The sequence below is a fragment of the Perca flavescens genome, chromosome 21, assembly GCF_004354835.1.
Source record: "Perca flavescens isolate YP-PL-M2 chromosome 21, PFLA_1.0, whole genome shotgun sequence".
NCBI classification, from domain to species: domain Eukaryota; kingdom Metazoa; phylum Chordata; class Actinopteri; order Perciformes; family Percidae; genus Perca; species Perca flavescens.
The window spans coordinates 4,661,622-4,688,911 of record NC_041351.1 but is presented as its reverse complement, the minus strand read 5'-3'; the positions used below and the strand labels follow the sequence as shown (position 1 = coordinate 4,688,911).

Below are 27,290 nucleotides of genomic sequence, written 5' to 3'. Positions count from 1 at the left end.
AATACATCAACAAAAGTCCGCCAATATCATCAATTTAAAATATAAATCATATAATCAATATACATCATTCTTACTGGATGTTCAGTATTTCAAGTCCTATTACTTTTTATTTTCTATACTGCGTTGCTTTGCTAGCGTCTTTGATAAACCGAGTCTAGCGTTAGGAACAGCAACATGTCACCGCTGGTCAGACTGGTTGGTTTGGGTGGTTTCATTTTCTTTAGTCTGTGGCCCAACAGGTACATCAGGTTTCCAAGCTAATTATATCCACGATGTTCCTCTTGAGGGGACTGCTCCGGTGCCGCAGGAAATTCCGCTGGATGCATGTCTTTTCGCCGATGTCGGTTACCTTCCTCTGTCTCTGTGTTGGCGTTCTAACCTCCGGCTGATTTGTGAGGACTATGGTTAACTGCTCCTCAGATCTCTGCAGGGTAAATCCAGACAGCTAGCTAGACTATCTGTCCAATCTGAGTTTTCTGTCGCACGACTAAAACTACTTTTGAACGTACCCACGTTCCACCAAAACAAGTTCCTTCCCGAGGCTATTTTCAGTCCCTCCAGAAAAACTTTGATTATGCGATCGCATAATTCAACACATAATCAGCCAAAGTCAGCATATTTATGCAGGGGCCGAATTTTTTTAAATACGCTGCACTTTCGCCACATAAATTGCCTATTTCCGCGCAAAATATGCGGAACTTGCATGTTTTCATAATCCCTGCCTTTTCGTTGCAAAAAAGTCACATATATCTTAGCAGAAAGTTGAAAAGTTTGCGTTTACTTCACACAAGAGCAGCCATTTTCCCGTTGCCATGGGAACGTTATGAAGTGACGTAATTCCGCGACGTGAACATCATCAAAAAGCAGGATGTTGGGAGAATCAAACCGCAGTTTTTGCAAGTTCCCGCAATGTCAGCGCATAAAATTGCATAAATATCCCGCATATTCCATCGCATCACAAAAAAAACTTTTTTCTGGAAGGACTGTATTTTACAGGGGCTCCGTGCGGCACTTAGCACCACCCATGACGATTGTGATTGGTTTAAAGAAATGCTTATAAACCAGAGCACGTTTTTCTTCCATCCCAGAATGCTGTGTGGACTAGCCAGACCAGGAAGGTCTGGCAATGCGAGACTACCAAGCTATCTTTAGACAAAGTGTTGACATATGAAAGCATCAAACATGTATTTCAGATGGAGATGAGAGTATATCCAGTTGTATCTCGCCCCCTGTTGGCTCAAAGCCGTTAAATTGGAGTTTTCAATCGAAGTTATTGTAAACAAATATTGTGATTGGGTGTATACCTGTACATGACACATATCCATACAGACAGATGAATCTCTTAGTCCTCCTCAGGTGGGATTAGGGCTGGGTGATATGGAGAAAATCAAATATTGCGATATTTTTTACCAAATACCTCGATATCTATATCGCGTCGTCGATGTAGGGTTGACAATTGGTGCTTTCACAAAATATTTACACAATGAGATTTTAGATAAATAATCATCAGTAATATGGATATAATGACTAAGTGGGTAAAGGCAAATAATAGAACAGTTACAACAGGCTGGTAAGTTCAGAAAAGTACATCACTTTACTGTAATGCAGCCTTTAAAACCAGGAAAAGACACTTATGTCATATTACGATATCCAAAATCTAAGATGATATCTCGTCTCATAGCACTGTATCGATTTATATTGATTTATTGCCCAGCCCTAGCTGGGACATCGACTCTATCTCCACCACCTGCGCGTACCTGACTGTGAAGGCCTTGCTGGCCTTCGAGGCACTGTGACTAGGTGAGTTGCTGGCACTTCTGTTCAGTTCTTCCACGGACTTGTCCGCAGTCTTGATTTTGTCTGTGGGCAGTGTGCCATTCTCCAAAGTGTCCACGTCATACCTGTGAGTCACAGAATCAGAGCTCAAACAAATGTAGCCTGAGGTGGCATTCGTGAGATAGTTTGATACAGTTGTGGCTGTGGGAAGGAGATAAGACTGACGTAGTTAAGACTCGACTGTTCCAGGAATGACAGATAACGGTTTTTCAAGCTGATACGTACGTGACAACTCTGTGGGCGACGGACAGATAATCCACAAGAACATCTAAGCCTTGGTTCTCCTCGTTTAGGAACTCCTGAGCCCAGCTGCAAGAGGCAAATACATTTCCACTCAGTGACACAAACTTCACCACACGCTGCGATAGGACAACAATATATCAACAAAAGTCTGCCAATATCATCAATTTAAAATATAAATCATACTTCTTTTGCGTTTAATTAGAATTTAATAGATTAACTCAATGTATGATTTTTCTTGGTGAATACTGGATGTTCAGTATTTCAAGTCCTATTACTTTTTATTTTCTGTACTGCGTTGCTTTGCTAGCGTCTTTGATAAACCGAGTCTAGCGTTAGGAACAGCAACATGTCACCGCCGGTCAGACTGTCTGCTGGTTTGGGTGGTGTCATTTTCTTTAGTCTGTGGCCCAACAGGTACATCAGGTTTCCAAGCTAATTAGTCTATATCCATGACGTTCCACTTGCGGGATTGCTCCGGTGCCGCACTTACTTTTCAGATTTTTGTAAATCACAAACTAAAGTGAAAAACATGCCCTGTCAGACACAAACATCTGGTCTCCAACCAGAAATGTGTTCTATTAAAAGGTCCCATGACATGGTGCTCTTTGGCTGCTTGGAAAGCCATGATGTCTCTCTCTCTCTCTCATGGGTGGGCCAAATTCTCTGGGTGGGCAAAGCAGAGAAAGGGGAGGTAACCTTGCTCCTTATGACCTCATAAGGAGAAGATTCCTGATTGGTCCATCTGAGCTTTCATTTTCTCAAAGGCAGAGCAGGATACCCAGGGCTCGGTTTACACCTATCACCATTTCTAGCAACTGGGGGACCATAGGCAGACTGGGGGGGGAACTCATATTAATGTTAAAAAAGAAATGTCATGCCATGGGACCTTTAATAAGTTTCAAAGCACCATTCAGGTATCACCTACGTTATGTGTTACAATTTTAATTTAATGTGTGAAAAATGATTTGCAGTCAATACTAATGTGTCCAAGAAGTTTTTTTAAACACTCTAATGTAACATAGTGTATTCACACGTAGACACACATCTTCATAATTTAAATCTCCTTCAGAGTCTCAGATGTTTTTGAAGCGATTGTCAGAATGTATTTGCCCGACTTGAATTTGTGCGATATAATCAGCTTCTGTCCTCTAACGAGGGTTTGAACAAGTTGACAAAGCCTTGGCAAATCGGAGAGCGACTCACCCTATGTGATTGGTCCTCAGGGAAATTTCCAACTCTCTCAGGATCTGAGTGGACTCCTGGACACGTCTCTTAAACTGACAGGAACATGTGGGGAAGTTGTGAAGTCAGCAAATGCTTAATTATTCAGTAAATGTAAAAGATGTCAGTTTGATGATCCTGACCAATCATAAATGGATGAAATTAAATAGTCACAGCGAAACCTTCTTGCCAGAATCTAAATCTAAACATTTCGGTAACACTGTACTTGAAGGTATCTACTTAAGAGTGCCATGACAGTGTCACGAACACGACACCCTAAACCTAAAGGCCGTTTTATGGTCTTGCGGAGATTCCACACAGAGCTTGCGCCATAGCCTACGTAAGTGGCCTGATGTTTATACTTGTGCGCTGGTGTGTGTGTCGAGCCGGCATGTGTGTGTGTGTGTTCGTGTGTGGGGGCTGGGTGGTAGAGCGAGGGAGAAGTGAGAGAGTGATTAGCTTCGGAGCGAGTAGCGACTCTATAGTCGTAGTGAGAGAAACAAAGTGTTCTTTCTGACCACGGTGGGGAATCTGGAGCGGGAGAAGTTAACCCTCTCCTTGATCTCGTGTTGTTTATTAGGCTACAGCGTGTTTTACAGTAACCGCAGCCGAGCTGGCGCGTGCATATGTGACATCATGAGATCGCCGTGACTATTTATACCTGCGCTGGTGGTCGCGACACTAGCTGGTGTCTTCTCCTGAACAGCGGTGGCGCTAATGAGCAAAGGCTACCGACGCTGCTCTTTCTACTGGCTAGTAGAAGAAGAAAAAGGTAAACAACGGCAGAACTGGCAGCAGCATTGCCGTCAATGTAGAGCTGGGCGATTTGTTTCCCTAAAAAAATCTTTTTATTTTATTTTTTTATAAAAAACTCGATTTACGATTTGATTTTCCCCCCACTTCCATTTAAAACGAAATAACTGCGAACTGTAAATATACTTTAAAAATATATATTTATTGTATTTAATTAAAGTGCATCAACATAAACAAAATTGCAAAGGCAAACCCTTTCTCTAAGTGAAAAGTCACTGTGCAGTGTGCAACAAAGATTGTTAAACATCCAAATTATTTATACTGTATTTGGATTAAAAAAAAAATAAATTTTTTAAAAATATGAATCGATTTGACCTACCAACTCGATTTTTAAATCAAATAGATTTTTTTCCCAGCCCTTCGTCAATGCTTTGATTTGATTGGATGAGCTACTTGGTGGGATCGAGCCTTTCATTCATAAAATAACTCATCTTAACCCGGTGAGTTTACCAGACAGACCTGCAGTCACTCTGAGAGTCCCGGCATCACGTTGTCGGCGGACTCATTCAGGCCTCCTGTTTCCGCTTTGTCGGACGCGCCGGCCGGATATTACGTCATTTTGACGTCACGATGTCGCGCGCCACCTTGGATGCGTCTAGAATATAACGGCTTTATGGCGTAGACGCAGAGGGGTCTGCGGGGGTACGCCATCGATTCTACGCAGAAGCATAAAAAGACCTTAACCTTAACCATAACTTGTCGTGACATAAAACGAATGACACTTACTAAAAGAAGCGTTATGTCATAAACGTTTATGACTCGTTCAGAATAATTAGGACACGTTCACGACGGCGTCATGTCACTCTTATGGAGATACCTTCAAGTAAAGTGTAACCAACATTTCTTTTTCACTGCGTCAGTATTTTACTGGACAGTTTAACATCTTCAAAGTACCGTTTAAACATTACTATGCTTATTTAAATGCTGGAGTGATACAAGAGGGACACTGAGTAGGATTGGTGATTGAAACGTGGAACAATCCGAGTTACAGACGACCGACTACATACCTAAATGATTGAATCTATTTTTGCTTTTATGGACAGCTCTGTAAAAGCAGCGATGATCAACCAGCTGGGCACAGGTAGCCCTGATACTACTATCTGGCAAATATTGATTGGAAATAGATAGATTTTATCAATTTGGACGGCCGAAAAGAACACATTCCTGTGGGTTTGAAGGCTAAGTCATATTTAGTTTCGTCAGACGAGAGTCAATCTGTGTGTTAAACCGTCTTTACATCACTAACAGCACCAGAAATGAGGGCTGCAGTTGCTGTTTGAGACCCGGATCAAACGCAAATATTTATGTCAACAGTAAAAGTTGAAGATCAGATTTGAGAATCAAGTCAGTGTGCAGACACAATGCCGGTGGTATCAACTGCTGTTTCCATTCTCTGCCACAGGAAGGTGAAGAATTTTATCAACTATATTTTTCCGGAAATATGGCGATAAAAGCCTTTTTTTGTTTTTCACATCAAAACAGAAACTGAACTTTAAACTGAGGTGTGGGACTTGAGTTTGTTGGGTCGTACCTTCCGACTGACTCCTCCATGATCCAGGTGACTCCTCAGCTTCTCCAAGTAGGCGGATGGTGGATTCTTCACTTGAAACCGCTCCTGAACACACACACACACACACACACACACACACACACACACACACACACACACACACACACACACACACACACACACACACACACACACACACACGCACGCACGCACCTCTACTTATATCTGATTGCAGTGCTGCAGTGAGGGGGAAGTGGGGCCCAAAGGGCAGAAATCAGCCGAGGTTTCACACAGGCAGTTTGATTACACAGGGTCTGTTATGCAAATGGGTTCGATCACAAGCTTCCAGAAATTACTCTACAGAGGTGCAGCCGTTACACGAACACACAGTCCAGCTGAACCAGTCCTACTTTAGGCCACAAAATCTATTTTTAAACCGTGTCATCAGAAGAAACAAACCCAGTGACAGCTTACAAAGATCAAAGCGGAATCTTTCGGCTTCCATTTTTGTGCAACTATGATAATTTTCCATTTAAGAAAAGCTTGAGTGAGCCATTGTGTGATAGCGACAGGTGGCTTCTTTCACTCTCCAATCATGCAACAGGTTGTTATGGACCTCCCGCTGGTTACTATGGCGATGTACAATATTAATGAGCTTTTGTGTGTGTTTGTGTGTGTGTGTGTGCGTGTATGTGAGCCTCCTGCTCACTCTCCTGAAGCCTGGAGCTCAACTGTGACACCACAAATACATTGTATTCACACTGTGTCCATCTGTGTGTGTGTGTGTGTGAGGATTGAGTTGTTTCTGATGTTTAGTATTCATTGCGTCAGTGTATATTGATTGGCCTACAATGCTTATACGGTCTGTCCACCGCCCACAAAACATGTGCCTTAAAATTTTCTTTTCTTTTTTTTTTTTTTTAAAGTAAGCAGAGAAGAGCATGATGACAGACTGGGCAGCGAATCTAGAGAGCAGACCCACCTGGTCACAGATCAGGTCCCACTTCTTCTCGTTGTCATACTGACTGAGGATCTTCACCTTGTCTGGAGGAAGATTCATCGTGTTCTGAAAACACAGAGAGAGAGGAAAAAGGTGCAGAATATGTCGGAAAACAAACTTGCTGCATAGCAGGAAATATATTTCCTTGGACATTATTTAATCTAATTGTTTAGATATGAATGCCTGAAGGCCTGATATGAATCCTAAACTTAAGTTAGCCAATGATAGAAAGGAAACTACTGCTGTTTAAGCATTTTTACATGATTTGATCGGTTATATGCAAAGAAGTCTTTGTGTACGTAAACAGAGAATCAACGACATTCTGACTAATACACAAACATAAAGCAATGTATTCCAAAAAAAAACACAACATACATGTCTACCTTTTGTGGCCCGGTTACAAACACATACTGTATGTATGCTGTATAAGAAAAGGAAACGTGCATTTTTTGGTAAATAATATCTATAAGAAAGTGTTCCCACATAACAGTTAGTATGCCTTCTCGAAATATTGTTCAGATTTTCAAAGACAGGTATAATACTGCACTTGTAAACTCTCACGTTATCCTCAAACTAAGCAGACACAGTCCTGGGCCACGTTCAGCCCCGACAAAACGCGCTCGGCCCGTTTATTACCAAGAGTTACATACACGTTTCTGCTGCTCTGGGTAAGGTTAGAGAAGAGAGCTTGTGACCGGGAGGTCGTCGGATCAATCCCCAGACCAATCTGGGTGGGGAAAGTGAAAGAGCAGCGCTGAGGTGCCCTTGAGCAAGGCCCTTAACCTTCCAACCAGCTCCAGTGGAGCTGCTCAGTGGCCCAGTAGATCAGACTGTGGTTGTACTGCGTAGCTTCCAGGTATGAACGCGGAGCTGTGTGAATGTGATCAGGTCGTTCCTCTCAGTGAATCTCCGCTGAATAAATAAAGGTCAAATAAAATAAAAATAAAAAAGTATCACCTGTGCCAACAAACGAGAGACACACCCACCAAATGAGAGAAAACATATCTCAAAGCCTGTTGCACACAGTTTCAACCAAACCGTAGCAAAACCCACGTTCAAGATTGAACGTGCCCCTGTAAGAGGGTGATTTGATATACAATTTTGAAATCGCTGAGTCAAAGATCAAAGAGACCATAATTCAATTCATGAGTAAAGTAAATTCATGTGTCAGCTGATGTGGTCAACGACAACTCTGTTTATCTGGATGATACATTTAAAAAAAAAAAAAATAAAAAAAAACCTTGGATAAAGTTTCATCCTTGGTATTCTTCACTTAGTTTCTGAGAAGTTGTGATGAAAGATTGTCACCACACACACACACACACACACACACACACACACACACACACACACACACACACACACACACACACACACACTTCAGGGTGTAGCGATAAATCAATCTGGATCGATACATCGATTCAATGATCAACGATCCAGTGTCATCGGTTCAATGTGAACATATCAATACATTATCATCTTTGAGATGCGCCTTTATTTTGAAATTCATTATTTTATTAAAAATAATTGTTTGTTTTTCATACAAATGTCTGGAAGAGCTCAGTAATACAAGTGCCAAATCACACTGTGATATAACAGTAAGTGATTGTGTTAAATGAGCAAAAGATACTGTCTCAAATCGATCCTAGGCGACTAAATTTAGTCAAAATCATATATATATTTTCCACTAAGTTCTATGTGTAGTTGTTGTGTGACTCTGAGGCTATTTTTCTTTTGTTTTTTTTGAGCATAGCTGCTCGGAAACGCAAAAAGAATATCAGTGTAAACTGACAAAGTTGTATCATATCGTATAGAACTTGTGATTTACCATAAAACAGATTCCAGCACACAGCTGTACTAATTATAACACACTCGCACGCACGCACACACACACACACACACTCACACACCCCCACCCCAAACTGGGCTAGTCGACCAGAGACACCCACTCAAGGACGGCACACAGTCAGCTATCTCCTCACTTTGCTTAAACGCTACATATCCTCCTCATATCTTGTTTCTCCAGTCTCCCTCTTCTCTAAGCTGAAGCTGAGCGACTCCATCGGACTCACGTAGTCAGCTGAGGAATGTCCAGCCGTTTGGTTACTTTTACTTTAACCCTCCGGGCCTCATAGCTCAGAGAAAAGCCCCAGCTGAACCACATAACCTGATGTTGAAGGGGAGTTGTTCTTTTATAAGTTTAAATAATTACACAATCATTAGAGCTGCAGAGATTATCCGATTAGTTGTGCACTATTAAAGGGGCGCTATGCAGTTTGGGCCATTTCTTCGCTGTTTTCTTTCGCTTTTTGCTGGCAGGTTTCTCTATAGAGCTCCCTCTACAGCTTCGTAATAGATATTTGGCAACTCTGTCGTAAAAACTCACTTCTTTTTAGCCGGCTCAGCCATGACGATAGTGTGAAAAACTCCATCGCTACCTTGTTGGCCGGTTCCTGAATGGGTGTAAGTGTGCGGTGCCGTGCAGCAGTTCGTTAGACCTGATATCACACCATACTTCCTGATGCTAGTTGCCAGGGTGGTTTTTCCGCTCACAGGCGCTAGGGGGGAGCGAGACGACCACCATTCAACCCGAAGCTGTTCAGTTAAGGTAAATTAAGCAAAAATAACTGCATAGTTCCCCTTTAAATTAACCGCCAACTACTTCAATAATCGATTAAACGGTTTGAGTCATTTAGCTGATCTCAGCTTGTTAAATGTGAATATGTTCTAGTTTCTTCTCTCCTCTGTGACAGGAAACTGAATATCTTTGAGTTGTGGACAAAACAAGACATTTGAGGACGTCATCTTGGGCTTTAGGAAACAATGATCAACATTTTTCACCATTTTCTGACATTTTAGAGACCAAACCACAGATTAATCGCCAGTGGAAAGAGTTGTTAGGTGCAGCTCTAACAATCAAACAGTTCTTTGAGATAAAGAGACATTCATGTCATCTATTTCTGAGTTAAAAGCTGAGGCCGTCTTAATACTGGAACACATAGAAAGCTGCTGTGTGGACACCACACGTGACGCGCTGAAAAACAGGGGCACTGCATAATCCCAACTAGCACAGTAAATCAATGGTGTTGTGAGGCTGGATGTGAATCTGATAAATCAGGTCTGATGAATAGAGCCCGGTGGGTCAATACGTGCTGGTTATGTCACAGAAAAACAATGTTAGTTCACTCTGGTACTTTAAGGGGAAAAGTTTAAAGCCGCTGAAACTTGCATTCAAGTATTTCTTTATGACATTAAATAATTATGAGTACAAAAGGGAAGATCATCTTTTGAAAAAGGGGATCAGTTTTGGATATGTGTTGGCAGGAGTACCAACACGGTAAGCTTTTTTGATGGGTTATCCCCCCTTGTTTTTTTTAAATGTTTTTACTCTAGAAAAAAAAAAAAAAAATTGTACAGGGGCAAGTAAAGACTGACTTCAGGCAAGTAGATAATTTTCTTTTTACTTGCCAGACCGGTAAAGTGAGAACAAAAAGCTAGTTGCTGTTGTTGTCAAAGGAGTCTGGTGGGTCTGAAGAGAGCAGCAAGGTAAAGCGCTAAAAATATTCTAAATATAGCGCACACTTAAACTGACAGGGACGTTTTAGGTATATAAAATATCCAAGCTGCTTTTCTCATAACCAATAACGCGAACAAAGCACCAATAGGAGTGCACGTCAGTCCCATCAGTCCCTGGTGGAGAAGGTGAAGCCACTCTGCTCTAGTGGGGTCAGAAATGCAAAATACCACCTGTGAGGGAACACAACGATCACATTTCATTTTCACTCATTTGAATGAGTCTAATTTTCATCACTGACAGCCGTGGGATCGTTTTACACACACACGATAAGTGTGAAAGCATGTTGTCACGCTCAAATTGCGTGACAACTCTCCATGACAACCTGCACAGTAATTGCCTCAGTGTGTTCCAGGCTGACAAATCCATCCAACTCTGCTTCTCAACGATGCTGATTGAAGTGGCATTTAAAAAGCCAGGGACCTTTACACCTGCTATTAACATGTATGCCAAGTGTATTTAGCGCAGGTTAACCCTCCTGTTGTCCTCCGGTCAAATTTGAGCCATTTAAAAAAAAAAAAAAAAAAAAAAAAAAAAAAGTGTTTCCATTTCAGAAATTTGGGGTTTCTTTCAACCAAATTGTCTCGTCACAATTAAATACAAGATCAGTTCACCATTTTTATTGAATTTGGGTGTTTTACTTAATTTTATTATTATTATTTATACGTTATTTGAAATAGAACGTTGAAAAAAAGTGACAAAAATGTTGGAAGAAGCTTCAAAAACGTGACAAAAACAAATCGCCAAAAACGTGAGAAAAGAAAATCGACAAAAAATGCTGAAAAAAATTCGCCAAAACATCGGGTAAAGTGACAATTGTCTAAAAAGAACAACAAAATGTTGAAAGAAAAGTTTTCATTTAAAATTTTGACTCTAACTAAAAGTTAAGTGGTCGATGGGAAGACAACACAAGGGTTAAAACAACACTGAAAACTGGCAGCAGGGAGACAATGTGTTGGATTCAGCAGACAGAAGTGGGACAGTTTTGTCGATGCACAGTGATGCATTCCTGAATACCTAAACCTTCTGACTATCCCAAAAGGACGGGTCAATGGAATTATCATGTGAACAGAAAACAAGCTGCGTTTGCAGCAGTGGCTGAATAATTACAGCTAAATCTGGGCTCTCCTTCCTCTCCCTGTTCCTCTCGCCTCATGCAGCAAACGGCTGTGTCTGTTTCGCATGTAATCTGATTCCAATGGATCACATTAAAACAGATTTCTCGATCAATATATTTATTTGACAGGAAATAGCTCGGAGTTATATGTTCCCATCATTGCTGAATGCACTGTAATATACATTTAAGAAAATGCCAGGGGATTTGCGAGACAAGCTTAAAATTAAAATCTCAAAGATCACCGTTTTTGTTCTCTTAGAACTTATGGCAATAAGTTGTAATCACAGTTGTGTTTTTGGATCTCACTTGTTTTGAAGTTTCATCATCTAAAAAATAAATACAAGTTTCATCATCTGAAGTCATTTTCTTTGTTCAGTTCTTCAGAGTGAGATGGTGACAGAACAGACATTAATACAGACATACTTTTGGCCATGCGGTGTGCCATATCGAAAACAAGATAGATATAGAAAAATGAATCCAAATTCGTGTGGCCGGGTTGGCTCAGTTGGTAGTTCAGGCGCACATATACATAGAGGTTTATGCCTCGACACAGAGGTCCAGGGTTTGAGTCCGACCTGTGGCGATATCCTGCATGTCTTACTCCTCTCTCTCCCCTAGCTGTCCTATCCATTAAAGGCTGAATATATATATATATATATATATATATATATATATATATATATATATATATACATACTGTATATATATATATTTCATAGCCTTAACTCTGAAGAAGACTGAGTCAAAACACGTTGGTTATCCATGTATTGATAAAGGATTTTTAACTTATAATCAGAGTGCCTCGGATGCTTTTAAGACTGCCATCCCACACCATGGACTTCCAATAAAAGTAAGCTGGACAGTCAGCTGCCCTATCCTTGAAGACAAGCTGGTTTTTCACTTACTCACTTACAACATCAAGTTTCTTGATTATGGACATGCGTCACTTTGTAACACATGTTAAAATGTGTTACTCTGCTTCTGACTGGCTAGTAGTCCTTACCTAGGTACTGTCAGGGCACGCCCTCATACTCTGCTTCTGACTGGCTAGTAGTCCTTACCTAGGTACTGCACATGTGCGACTCCCAACAAAGATGGAACAGAAGTAAGATGTCTCACTCTGTAGCTAAAACAGAGAGCTCAACACACAGGGTGAAAAGAGGAGCTGGCACCTAATCCTCCTCCAAACTTGATCCAGTGCAGCACTCCCTATTTTTTCTTTCAGACGTATTCAATTATCAGGTGTAAGCATAATCCTGCTAAAAGATTTCTAAGCAAATGAAATGTAAAAGTGTCAGGTGTAAAAGTGTATGCCAAGATTGGCTTCAAACTCATTTGTAGAGATAATGTCTCTAACATTCTGGTCATTCAGACGAGTTAAAGTGGCTATTTCTAAATTTCAGCTTGAGTTGATTGTAGCGATCGCTTTGGACAAAAGCGATAGTGTTTTTACTAGGGATGCACCGAATCCAGGATTCGGCTTCGGCCTAATATTGGGCTTTTTGACGAGGTTCGGTCAAAAACCGAACCCTACGCTTGCCCTCCACGTGCTACGCTGCTCGCCATAATGACGGCACCGTTGATTACGGGGAAGGTGTTTACGTAGGTGGAGCGTTCAATGCAGTAGGTTGTGAGAAAGTGAAAATGGAACTGGTGAGCAGAACAAGTTGTTTGGCAGTACTTTCAGTCAAAAGAAGGCCATCCAAGTCCAGCTACATGTTCAATCTTTCCAATGCTGATTGGTCTGGTGGTGGCGAGGAAACTATAAACAACATGGCCGCTGTTACAACATCTGGTCTGAAACATCTGGAAGAATACGAGTTGTGCATGAAGGAATCTCCAGACAGCAGCCAGAATGCAGCAACTTCAGGTACAGCAAAGGAAGGACAGTCCCTGTTTACTTCATTCATGTGTTCACTGTGGTAATGGACTGAGGATGGGAGGAGGATTTGGTATTCGGCTTCGGATTCAGTAGAATCTCAACCAGTGGATTCGGTATTTGGCCCCAAAAATCAGGATTTGATGCCTCGCTTTTTTACCACACCTGCTGTGGTAAAGGTGCTGTATTGCCCACTGTACAGTACTGAGTTAGCGTTACCGAGATGTCATAGTCACAATGAATGTATTGGTCAGACATAAAATCATTCATTTACAATAAGAGAATAAGTTACAGACGCATCGTTGCATTTCCAGTGTGTCATACGGTAACTTAGCCTACTTTGGATGTATCGTGAGATAAACCGGGTGTCGTTATCACTGTCACTGTGTCACGAACCAAAGCATTAAAGGAGAAATCCGGCGCATAATGAACCTAGGGGTTAATAACACACGTGTACCGAGTCGACCTTTCTCTGGGATATGTTTTCATGCTAATCGAATGTGACCAGTTTTAGCCCAAACCGCTAATTAGCTTATAAAGCTGGTCGTCGGGGCACGGATAAAGTAAAAAGAAATCCCTATTTCTATACAACTATTAGGCCCAAAATAGCACCGCACCTCCACGGTAACTTTGTAAGTGTACGGACAGTTTATTAAAAAGACAGATTATAAAGATAGTACCGTTCACGTATACAGGTAGGTGCCATCTTGGGAAAACAGTCACGATCAGTCGATTGTTGTAGCAACCAACGTAGTAATAACTTATATATGGCATTTAATTAAACCCATTGGCTTTACACAAGTACAGGGAGACAAGGGACAAGAAAACAGTAAGCCAACACAAACACGGATTAAAAGGAATAAAAGGTCCACGTTAAAAGGAAGGGGGGATGTCATTTAATGTTGGCTACTGACGTACAACCATATCGCGCATTGTAAAGTTATTTTATGAATGAAATAAACATATAACATACCTGAGGGCCAATTCTGGGACGTTCTTGAATCATTTACAATCCCGTAATTGTCTCCATCTGTTGAAAGTCTGACCGAGAGTGACTCGGTTTCGGCCATCGTCTTTCACTTGCAATTTTAGCTTTTAGTTGTTCTTCATTAAATGTCCTTCTTTTCTGCAATGGACCTGCCCCAGTATCAGCCATAACTACAACAGATAACTTCTAAAATGAAATTAAAATACAATTAGGCCTACATAAAGACATCTCCTGGTACCTTTTACCTGGCTGGATACTCACTAAAACAGGCTTCTCCGGTGTTCAGACAAAATCTGTGAACCTTCAGAATGTATTACTGTAGCATCGTCTACCTGCCATAGATTATTTTGTGACTTTGCGGGAAAAATCGGACCCGGGCAGAGGCACTAATAAAAAAACTATATTGTTCTTTTCACTGTTAGCCTCGTTTGCTGTTACAGGTAATTTATGATCATCAGATGGACCATTACACAGTTTCAGAAACATTTAAAAGTTACATATAATAACTAACTATCACGTATCACACCATCACCATATTAAAATATCTCAACTTCTTAACCATCTAAAAGTGAGTCAACGTTCTGTCCTTTATCTTTCTGTCTCAGTCTGTAATTACACTACACAAATAGTACACAGATGTACATTTACAATTCCACCCACTGCCGCATTCCCTATTGGGAAATATGCAAAGTGTTATGTCAAAACACTGAGGGAAAAAGGGCTCCATGTAAATTTGGATGTGACCGAAGGCCTTGGAACACGTTATCGGACTCATATCCAGTACTGAGCAGATTTCAGTTTTTCGTTCTCTCAGTTTGAAAACACTGCAGTGGCATCAAGACACATTCAATATTCAATATCAATACAGCATCAACAGAAGCTGCTCACAAATGAAACCCACTGGCTTCTACCGCACATAGACACTGCAGATACATGCAAATGTGCCAGCGATCACACACACACACACACACACACACACACACACACACACACACACACACACACACACACACACACACTATCCTCCACCCTCCAGATCTAAACCTCAGAGGGAAGTCTGCCACTTTCTCTCTCTCTTTTGTCCCTTTGAGCCTCTGCAGGATGAAACCAGTGACAGTTTGCGGCATCCCTCACTTTTACTTCCTCACACAAACAAACACACACACACACACACACACACACACACACACACACACACACACACATTTCAGAAAATGCTTATATAAGGGGGCTTCTTCAGTTGTTGCATGTTCAAAATGAATCAAAATCAACAGTGTCCATTATACTCACGTACCAAGTATTTTTTTAATTCCTCTCTCTCTCACACACACACACACACACACACACACACACACACACACACACACACACACACACACACACACACACACACACCTGGTTTGTATGCAGACAGAGTATCTTCTCCATTTAACAGAGGAGATTTGCTCTGCAGACTCAGCAGAAGATGGAGGGGCGACTGGATGAGGGGGAGGGGGGTTGTTGAGGAAGATCATCTCACTGTATATATTTGGTGGGATACAATAGTGATGTAGCAAAAAGCTCGCTGGGAATGTGTTCAGCACAGGGTGGGGAGGAGAAATGATTTTCAGACGCAGCGTGCAGTTAAACTGCTGCAGAGTGACGCCGTTGTTTTTTTTTCCCCCTTGCACATAAAAAGGCCACACACTCATACAAACACACACCACTGCAGCCACACACATGCTGAAAGCGGAAAAACCTGCAGCAGTTGGCACCAGACGTATGCTGTTGTCACATTAATTCATTGCAGTAGCCATCCCATGACCCCACAAACACCTCCACACACACACACACACACACACACACATCGGTCCGCTGCAACACATATTCCAATTACCGTGTGTAAAATATGGATATGCACTGTAAGTTAACAAACATATGTAAACACCGTTCATGCAAAACAGGAGACAGGAATATTATCTGTATGTGAACAAAAGAGGCTGTTTCAGCTAGAAAAATATGTGTACTACGAAAGGAGGGCCGTGCAGAAAAAGTTTGGGAACCACTGTGCTACTGCATTGCATTATGTGGCCAGAAGGATAAGTAGGCCCTGATCCACATACATTTTGTTGTAAATTTCTTTTCATGTGGGTCTGTTTTTCATGGTTTGGGCCTCCTCAGTTCTAGTGATGGTAAATCTTAATGCTACAGCATAAAATGATAAATGCATCAGCTTAGAATATCTTGTTTATAGAGAATAACTTTTATATTTCATTAGATTGTTTTTAGAGAAGGTTAAATGTTACAGAGTTCTACACTATACGGTATGCCCAAAATGATGTGGACACTACTGACGACACACTTTGGGTGTACTTTACTTGGTTTGGTCCACACTCCTTAGTTCACAGTTCTGCTTCAAACTTTGTGGCAACGGTTTATGTTCTTCTTTCATGTTTCAACATGGCAGCGCTGTCGTGCACAAAGCCAGCTCCATAAAGAAATGGTTTTCCCAGTGTGGTGTGGAAGGACTTAGTCTCGCGTTGTCAGACCTTCCTCCACAGCGCTGTGGAGGAAAGTCTGGCGAGTCCAGGATGCATTTGCGTCGGACAGAGCTATTGTGCCTCTGCAAAATAGCCTCGGGAAGGAACTTGTTTTGGTGGAACATGTGTACGTTCAAAAGTAGTTTTAGTCGTTCAACAGAAAACTCAGATTGGACAGATAGTCTAGCTAGCTGTCTGGATTTACCCTGCAGAGATCTGAGGAGCAGTTAACCATAGTCCTCACAAATCCACCGGAGGTTAGAACGCCAACACAAAGGAAGCACAGGGTAACAGGTATCCGGCCGAAAAGAAGGACATCCGGCGGAAATTCTGGCGGCACCAGAGCAATCCTGGAAGTGGAACGTCATAGATATAGACAACGAATGACTTAAATGGTCTGCACAGAGCTATGACCTCAACACCATCCAACACCTTTGGGATGAACTGGAACACTGTGTACAGAGTAATGAAATGAGATGTTCACCTATTGCATATGGATGCCAAGTTCAGGCGTCCACATACTTTTGGCCATGTACTGTCATGTATTTCAGCTTTAGATGACACGCCTGTTCATTTTTAGGGGGCCAGAATGGGTAGGTATATAACATGACTGAAAATATAATTGGATTGTGAACGAGTGATTGGTTGAATTTAACCAAATTTAAATCATCAGAAAATGTCAGGCATTCACAGCGTATGGTTCAGAGATTTCCTATTGAAAAAAACCCCCACCCTATTAGCTCTTCAGCAGAGATAATGAGAGTTTTGGGTTCTGCGCTAACAGGGAGTGTTTTATGCTCCCACTCATTGATTGAACTGCCTCAGTGGAAGGGAGCAGCATTAATCAGGGCTTTAATTGATTGCCATTCACCTTCAGGAGGGTAAGTGGGAGGCTGTTTCCTGTTAAGTACGCTCGCTGACAATAAACCTCCGGCCTGTTTGTTTACGTTTCATTGCTCACATCAAATCACAGATCAGCTCGACATGATGTCACATACCATCATGCACCTCAGAGGCTCGGAGACGAATGACAAAAGGAATGCAGTCCATCACGGAAGAAGTGGCCCGGCCACATGTTGAACATAGCTGCGTTGTCGGGCTCAAATCTGGCTCGCCATTGTTTTCTCTTCTGACTGTCACCGCGAAGGCATGAGGCCAGTTGCACATGATGTCAACCAACAGCTCAGGGAAGAGAAAATCACGTTACGGTCGAGGAATGCTTGTAGCATACAACATTTTTTTTGGGGGGGCTTTTCCCTTTATTTGATAGTGACAGTGGATAGACAGGAAAGGTGGGAGAGAGAGATAGGGGGATGACACGCAGCAAAGGGCCGCAAGTCGGATTCGAACCCGGCCTACAGAGCTAGAGGTTGCCCTGACTAAATGATTTTTAACAATGAGGCTTTTTAGTCGTAGGGAAAGCCAGGCAATAAAACAGTAGAATTTACATCAGGCATGTTTGTATACTTTATTACAAAAACCTGAAGCCCTCCCTCGATGAACAAAACCAATGATTAAATGATTCTTTTTTTTTTTTAAACAATGTCTTTATTGATTTATGTTTGCTTACGATAAAACTTCTATTTGACAAGTCCCTCCCCCCTGACCCAACCCACAACAAACACATTGGTTATACTATGGAGACAAAAAACAGAAAGCAAAATTACAATTACCATTGTTCAGTGTATATGACAGGATGATATTCACAGAACAACGGTACCACTAGCAAGTCATACGTACCAAAAACAAATAAGAGTTGCACATTTGCTGTCAACCTCCCAAGACATGTCTCCTTTCCCCTTCTGGGCTTCACCTCCTGCCTGAATCCTAGGTATCCTGTATCCCTCCCCCCTTCACAAATTGGTTAAATGGCTCAGCGTGAGTGATTTACAATAAAACAAGTACAACCACAACCCACTGCTACTGACCACGTGGCCACTCAGCTGAAGTAAGTTAATGTCTCCAGTTACAGGACTTGGCCGAAAGTATGTGGACACATCAACACAACACCACGTTGGTTGAATATGTCATACCCAATCCGCGGGCGTCTGTTAACAGCCACCCCTCTGGTGTCTTAGGCTTTCCACTAGACGTTGAACCTGGCTATGGAGCCAATGGTGTCACACTATTCCACTCATCTACAGGTGGCTGTTATGCACCAGCGAAGCCAGTGAAGAAAGAGACTTCTCGCTAAGCCTTGCAAGTGTTTTATCACAAATACAAATGCATTCAACGCAAGGACACACACAGAATAGAGTTAATATTGGACGGCTCGCTTTTTGAACAGCCTCATTCTGTATCTCAATTGATGTTTTAGAAAATGCTTCCATTCAATAAGGAGTTTTAAGCCTGGAACCAAGCCAAGGTACGAGATGAATTGCGACCATAAAACATTTGATTCGGTGCAAAAGAACATTTTGAAAACGGCAAAAAAAGGCAAAGGTACAGAGACAATCATAGACTTCAGTGGCAGAAGCTCATTAGCCAGTTTGCAGGTGCAATAAACATTTCCATTGTAAAAGCCAGCTCTGCCAATCCCAGATGTCGCTGTTACGCTATTGCAGGTAGTATAGTACTTTTTTAAGGGGCATTAATCTGCAGCTGTAACAGCCACTCCTCTGGTGTCTTAGGCTTTCCACCAGATGTTGATAAAAAACAATTTGAAAACGGAAAAAGAAGACAAAGATATAATCCAAATTACAGCACGAAAAGAACCAAAGAAAACTCTACTTCTGTTGGTCTTTCTAGTACCTGTAAATAGATACAAAGAATACGGTATGTGACGGGAAGGCACAAACACACCATGTCATCCTGCCAGCAGTGGCCTCAGGTCAGAAAATACTCGAGACAATCAGAAATTATTTCTATTATTTTCTCATTTTAGTTTGGAGGACCTTTTGTTGGGGCATTGATTTAGGGAAATAAGGTCTGGCTCGCAATCTGTGTTGGATGGGGTTAAGGTCAGGCCTCTGAGTAGACCAGTCAAGTTCTTTCACACCACACTGGAATAAAGCATTTCAATAGGCTTAGTGCTTAGTAGTCTCGCTTTGCCAGACCTTCCTCTACCGCAGCGCTGCGGATGAAGGTCCTTGCCAAAACGTGCTCTGGTTTATTGGCATTTCTTCAAACCAATCACAATCGTCTTGGGGCGGTGCTAAGCACCAAGCGGAGCCACGCTGCCTCTGCAAAATAGCCAATAGGGAAGGAACTTGTTTTGGTGGAACATGTGTACGTTCAAAATTATTTTTAGTCGTGCAACAGAAAACTCAGATTGGACAGATAGTCTAGCTAGCTGTCTGGATTTACCCTGCAGAGATATGAGGAGCAGATAAGTACTCATAAATCCACCGGAGTTTAGAATACCAACACAAAGGAAGAGGAAGGTAACGGACATCCGGCTTAAATGACTGAAATCTGGCAAAATTTTCGGCGGCAATGGAGCAATCCCGGAAGTGGAACGTCGAGCATACAGACTAAGTGCTTAGTTATTGACATTGAAACAGCAGAGGGACAAACACTCAAAATTGAAAGCCCACAATTGGCTGGAATGTCACTGTATACTGTAGGATTAGGATTTCTCTCGATTGGGGCATAAGAGGCTTAGACCAAACTAAGTGCACCCAAAATGTGTCGTCATGGTGTCCACATACTTAATCCACATAAAAAGTGTCCACATAATATAAGAGGGATTCTTTATGAACTGAATTTGATTCTGACTGTGATGAAGGAAAAGTAGTTGTAGCTTTTTTTATTAAATTGTAAACAGATCATTCTCTCTCCAGCAGACCATGCAGTGAGCCCTAATGCTGCAGCAAGCTCCAGTATAAAGGACCTCTTATGTACCTTTCCACAGTGGCATTGTGTACCTGGCACTGTGATAAGCTTGTCCTGAGAACGCGCACATTTCCTACATATTCCAAATTCTTGTCGTTTCGTTCAGACGTGTGCCTTGTGCTCTTTTTCTTCTCCACGTTGAGAGTTGACACACACAGAGAGTCACAACTCACCAGCACTGCACCGAAGCGTCGCTCCAGTTCTTCCTCAGGTGGCATCGGGAGTTTCGCGGTCCGTTTCTGGGAGCCCGTGGAACCTGGGGGGGCTGACACCGCCTTGCCCTCCTTCCCTTGGGATACCTCCATGCTGCCTGCTGCATTTCCCATGATTGTAAATGTGATAGATCCAAGAAACACACATACAAAACTGCTTCCGAAAAAAAACTGACTCAGCTTAAAAAACAGTGCCAAAAAGACAAAAATAAAATATTTCTGTATCTAGTTATTCAAAGTTAAGTTTGAGGCTCTGTGAGGCACCGGCCTGTGACCTTTCGCTTATTTCCATGACCCCAGTCTGTTGATTCAGGCTGAAGTAGCACTCAATACTCGTCCATATTCTCAAACAAGGAGAAAGCAGGGGGATGAAATCCACCCGTGCCTTTGAATGAGATCCCGACGCATTATGAAACCCTAGAAAGAGGGAAGGGGATATCCTGAGGGTGACAGACAGAGTGACAGCTGAACGAGTAAAAGAGAAAAGGGGGGAGGAGGCTCAAGAGTTCAGAGCCTGGAGCTCTGCGCACAGGACGAGGCTGCGATCAGAAGAAAACCTTGAGATTAACCAGGAAAAAGGTATCACTTCTGTGTTTCCCCTCTGCACAGGTGGGCAGAAAACTCGGGAGGAAACTACTCCGACAGATGCAGTGCTTTCGGGGAATGAGACTTAGTTTGGCTTGCTGGTAGTCTGTGGCAGCTCTCCATCTGCTGTTGGATGCTGGGAGTCTCTGGGCCTTTGATCTCCATGTCCGGAGGAAAAAAAAAAAAAGGAAAAGAGGGAAGGGCAGAGATCCAGCAGGCAGCCACTGTCTATCCGAAACAGGGACAGAGAGAGAGAGAGAGAGACAGAAAGACAGCAGCAGTGGCATTAGTCCTAACAGCGGAGAGCACGGAGAGAGCTGAGCCTTCTGGGTCCTAAAGCCTCCATGTACAAGAAGGCAAACATGTATTCAGTGACATACAAAAATCTATATTTCTGACACAATTTCTGAGCATGATGTCCAGATGCTGATTCGAGCTGCAAAGAGTAATTGATTAGTTTAATTACATTTAAGTTAAAATAATTTTCAACTATTTTGATAAATCGATTAAAAAGTTTGAGTAATTTTGTAAGATAAAAAGGTCAGAGCAAGGGAGACCGTGACGGTGATTAGCTCTGGAGAGAGTACCGACACTTGTTTTGTTGAATGAATAAAACGTTTTCTAGGATATTTTTTCAGCACTGATGATTAAAAAGAAAGTAGGGATGCAACTAATGATTATTTTCATTGGCGATTAATCTGTAGATTATTTTCCCGATTAATAGATTAGTTGTTTGGTGTATAAAATGTCAGAAAACACAACTCAAAGATATTCAGTTTACTGTCACAGAGGGGAGAAGAAATTTAGAAAAATATTCGTTTACACTTTACTTGAAGGTATCTACATAAGAGTGACATGAGACTGTCATGAACATTATAAACAAGTCAAACGTTTATGACATAATGCTTCTTTTAGTAAATGTCATTTGGTTTTTTTTTTCATGATAAGTTAGGGTTAGAGTTAGGGTTAGGGTTCATGTGTCATGACAGTGTCATGAACACATGATACGGTCATGTCACTCTTACCTAGATACCTTATAATAATAATTATAATAATAATAATAATAATAATAATAATAATAAGATAAGTATAGTGTTTACAAATATTCACATTTAACAAGCTGAGATCAGAGAAGTTCTGACTTTTCTTTTCATAAAATATGACTTAAAGGTCCAATATGTAATACTGACAGCTAGTGTTTAAAATGGTTACTGCAGTCCAAATTCTAAATACTGAAAAAGTCGTCCCTCCTCCCCAGCGTCAAAGTTCACGGGGGTTGCCAGGTGTTGAGAACGCTAAAACCCAACGTCACACAATGTCAACGTTAGCTTGATGCTAGTCTCGCATTGCCAGACGTTACTCCACAGCGCAGCGGAGTTGCTAGATGCTGTTATGTTGACGCTGATAAAAGCCTGTGATCTCGCGGAGCTCTGTGCGCGGCTGACAGTGACCTTTTTATTGACTAACTGTAACAACAATGGCCACTAAAAAGACCGCGACCTTGCGGAGCTTTGTGCGCGACTGACAGCCACCTTTTCTGGACTTAACATCACTGTCACGGCCGTCTCTACCCAGGGCCTAAACGACGCTGTGGAGAGAAATAGATATACTGTAGCAACTTTGATTTAAAAACGGGAATAATAAAAAAACAAATGTTTTCATTTTCACTTTTACCGGAGGCTGTATTACCGAGGGTCAGCGGCGCTGCGCCCGGGCTCTGGAGCACCGGAGCCGGCTTGGATCGGCGGTGCCCCATGTATACAGTATCTATGGCAACCCATATATACAGTATCTATGGCAACCAAACTTTACTGGTGAGACAAACGTGTGACGGTCAGGAAGACGTTTTGGCAGAGGGGGAAACTGATCAGAAAATGTAACGGAACATTGTAGAAATGTAGTGGAGTAGAAAGTATAGATAATTGCTGCAAAATGTAACAAAGTAAAAGTCCAAAGTAGGCTATGCACTATTGAGTCTACTTAAGTAAAGTACAGATACGTGAAAAAAGTACAGTTACGAAGAATTTGTACTTTGTTACATTCTACCACTGCATTTTGGCCCTATAAATAGCGATCAATCACCAAATAACGCACAATTTAATCAGTTTAATTGCTGATGTAAATTGCAGTGTTAGTGTCTTTTTTGAATAATATGATTTTTTATCAACAAATGATCATAAATACATTACAGTACAATATTATCATTGTAAACGACTGTAGAATTAAATAAAATGCAGTAAGCAATCATTTGGAGTAAACTGTCATCACTCAAATGTGCGTAAGAGTGCTTTTCAGTGTTTGTAGATTTTGTTCCTAGCTAAGAACAAATCCAAGTTAAGAAAACATTAGTGAATGCCAGAATCTTCGTAAAAAAAAGCGTAAGAAGGGTTTAAGAACACATTTCTTCGTAAGAACGGTTGGTGAATGAGGCCCAAAGTCTTTTGGAGATTAGAATCCATCGAATCAATAATATATTTCAGGGGGTCAATTGCCTGCAACGACAGCTGACAGCACAAGGAGAGAACAGATTTAAAGCAGAGTTGTAAGGCTGTGATTGGCCCATGAATTTCGTGGCCAAGTCTGATTGGTTCAACTGAAAGCGTCAGCGTTAGATTTAAGAATGAGTAGTGCTTGGGTTAATGACGTTTTCGTGAAAGAATTTGCGCTGAGCTTCATTTCAACTTAGCATGTTTCCTTAAAGTGCTCATATGATGATTTTTGGCTTTTCCCCCTTTCCTTCATTTTGTTATATATCTTTTTTGTGCATGTTACAGGTTTACAAAGTGAAAACGCCCAAAGTCCCCCCCAAAGGGACTTACCATCTCCAACAGAAAACACTGTTCACAAACTGCTCCAAACAGCTCTACTGTAGTCCAGCCTTTACTTCAGAGATTTTGTAACACACGTTATAATGCTCGCCTAGCTGCTAGCATGGTACACCCTCATACTCTGCTTCTGACTGGCTAGTAGTCCTTACCTAGGTACTGTCAGGGCACGCCCTCATATTCTGCTTCTGACTGGCTAGTAGTCCTTACCTAGCTACTGTCAGGGCACGCCCTCATACTCTGCTTCTGACTGGCTAGTAGTCCTTACCTACGTACTGTCAGGGCACGCCCTCATACTCTGCTTCTGACTGGCTAGTAGTCCTTACCTAGCTACTGTCAGGGCACGCCCTCATACTCTGCTTCTGACTGGCTAGTAGTCCTTACCTAGCTACTGTGCATGTGTGACTCCCAACAAAGATGGAACAGAAGTGAGATGTCTCACTCTGTAGCTAAAACAGAGAGCTCAACACACAGGGTGAAAAGAGGAGCTGCAGCAATGTGCAGTACAACAAAAATGTTGTTTTTTGAAAATTAAACCACATAAACCTATTCTGATATAACCTCTAAATAAAATTATGAACCTGAAAATGAGCATAATATGAGCACTTTAATATCCGATAACACATTGTGGTCATTTTGTTTTGATTAAATACAGTAAATATAGAGCATATTGCACCTTTCAACCGATTAATCCATTATCAAAATCGTTGGCGATTCATTTAATAGTTGACAACTATTCACCTTTGCAGCTCTAAAGTACAGGACGTGAGCTCTCATTTAAACTAATTATGAAAAGCATCAAGTTGGAGTTCCAAACTGTAAATGAAAGCAACAGCAGCAGCAGCAGCAGGCGTCTTTCCAAAAGCAAACAGGTTACAAACAAACAGCCAAAGGTTGGCAGCTCACAGAACCAGATCCCTGTGTGATCAAAGCCTCATTCATAGCAATATGCGTCATCAGAAACTCCTAAAACCCTGCGTACTAACAGACCACAGCTGTAGCGTGGCTGCTAAAGAGGATCACACACTTAATCTCAATCATAAGTTGTGTAGCAGCGATGACACAGGGGGCCGAAGGACTCTGGTTAGTAAGCATGTTGTTGGTTACAGAATGTGAGGCGAGTGTTACTGGAAGGTGGACACAGACGCTAATAAATAATGAGCGTCACACTGATACCTGTGTGTCTGGCAACAACAGGTCAGCAGCACACAGGGCACATAATGAAGTTTGACACATTCGGGGGAGGAACTGTGCTCACCGGGTTTACAGTAAGTTGGATACAAGCGATAAGAAGTTCTGTGGTGTGAGGTTTGTAACAGATACTGGGACAAACTGAACTGAGACAAGTTTGAGTGGTGCTTCCAAAAACTACCACAAGAGAAGAAAGGACCGGATGCAAACAAACATGTACACATATCTCCATTAGGCATGGGTTGGTATAAGATTCGGACGGTACAATAACCTTCAGTTATTACAATTACAGCTTTAAAATGTATTTTTTTGAAATAAAAAACACCATATTCTCTCCATTGAACACATTGTATTTTTAAACCCACTGCACGCTGGCAGGGAGATAACTGCACCGTCTGTCCTTGAAGACTCAAAATAATAGCTCATAACGCACAAAGGTTTTAGTGGTTTTGAAACAGTGTCTTTTTCAAACCGTGGTATACCTTGGAACCGTTAACCGGTCCATGCCTAATCTCCATTGTAACACATTTTTAACCTAAGGGTGCTTTCACACCTGAGCAGTTTGTCCGAACCCTGGAGCGTTTTGTTGGATAGTCCCTGTTGGTTCGTGGCGGTGTGAAAGCTCATTAACTATGTCTTATAACTATAACTAAGGTAAAGGACACAAACAATATTTATACTTGTGGCAGCATATCTGACCTGGGTCCTTATAAATTTAAGACAGCGTTAGGGAAAGGAACCTTTGCCTATATAGGGGCAGTTCAGTGGAACAAGTTAGATCGGCAAATTAAAGTAATTTCCAGCCTGAACTCTTTCAAAAAGAGAATCGGGGTCTGGTTACTAGAGAGGGTTGCGCAATAGATCAAAGGGCAAGTTGAAATTTTTATTTTTATTTATTTAAGAAAAATGTTTTTATGTTATGTCATTGATTATTATACACTCTGTGAATTTCTTGTCTTGTCCTGATGTTGTGTGTTGGGGACCACAATGGAATAAGTCTTGGACTTTATTGTGTTTTTTATCCTCGATTGTATTTGACGTATTTGATGTCATGTGTAAGGCATTCTTGATACAATTAAATATTATTTATTTAATTGTCAATCAAATCAAAATTCTAACTCTAATGCGGACCCAACAACCAAACTCTGGTCTGCTGGCTTCCAATTGAACCAGAGCTCGGTTCAGTTTAGGTGAGAATGCGATCCGACCCAACCACAGGAAGCGAACCAAACACATTTTAGGGGTGTTGAAATTAATCGTTGCATCAATGCATCATGATGCGGACCTAGACGATTCTGCATGTGGCGCGGTGACAGACCTTACTGCTTACTGATTTTCCATTCGCTGCTTTTTTTTTGTTTTCGCCTTTTGTCTGCTGTGTTCAGACTCCGCTGCATTCAGGAAGTCTCTTTTTTAAGAGCAGACACAATAAAAAGGGGAGTTCATACATATCTGACTGCTTGGATTTGTTGATGAAAACCATGTGTAGTAATATAAATTAACATGGTGACGCATCGAGTCATGTTTTTACCTCTTTTTTTCCATTTGAACAAATAAATAACATTCATGTGTGCGTGTTGGTATAGTAGACTATGTGTAATAGACTTGTGCTCTGTTGTCTCTTTTTAATTGATTCAAAATTATAATATTTGCTAATAGAGATAACATTTTAGAGATGAACAACGATGCCATGAAACCACTCTGTATGGTTTGTGTCATCTTCATAGTCATGTTTTAAACTTTTTAAAAAGGACATCACAGCAGCACACTGACATCTAGTGGCCCAAACATCCCATTACAGCAGCTGAGCTCTGCATTCACGTCATATCCGAGTCTCAACATTTTCGGTTTTCATTTCAACACCAGAGATGAAATGTGGACATGAAGGCAGTGGTGTAGTCTACGTGATAGGCAGGTATACGCAGTATACCTACTAAGAAATC

General features: G+C 41.5%; 1 protein-coding gene across 5 annotated transcripts in view; it reads right to left on the bottom strand.

Annotated features, from left to right (window-relative positions):
* fmnl1b (formin-like 1b) overlaps positions 1-21,551 on the bottom strand; it is a 46,914-nt gene extending 25,363 nt beyond the window's left edge. For 2 of the 5 annotated variants that reach the window (XM_028567349.1, XM_028567354.1), the window contains exons 1-6: positions 20,708-21,551; positions 6,606-6,689; positions 5,645-5,728; positions 3,283-3,356; positions 2,062-2,145; positions 1,758-1,901 (exon numbers count right to left, since the gene is read on the bottom strand). In XM_028567349.1, coding sequence (XP_028423150.1) covers positions 1,758-1,901; positions 2,062-2,145; positions 3,283-3,356; positions 5,645-5,728; positions 6,606-6,689; positions 20,708-20,860 — 623 coding nt within the window. In that variant the 5' untranslated portion in view covers positions 20,861-21,551. Of the gene's footprint in view, positions 1-1,757; positions 1,902-2,061; positions 2,146-3,282; positions 3,357-5,644; positions 5,729-6,605; positions 6,690-7,273; positions 7,363-8,572; positions 8,615-8,695; positions 8,900-20,707 lie in introns of those variants that run through there. The other 3 variants (XM_028567350.1, XM_028567353.1, XM_028567351.1) reach the window with 3 other exon arrangements.
* Positions 21,552-27,290: the final 5,739 nt, after the last annotated feature.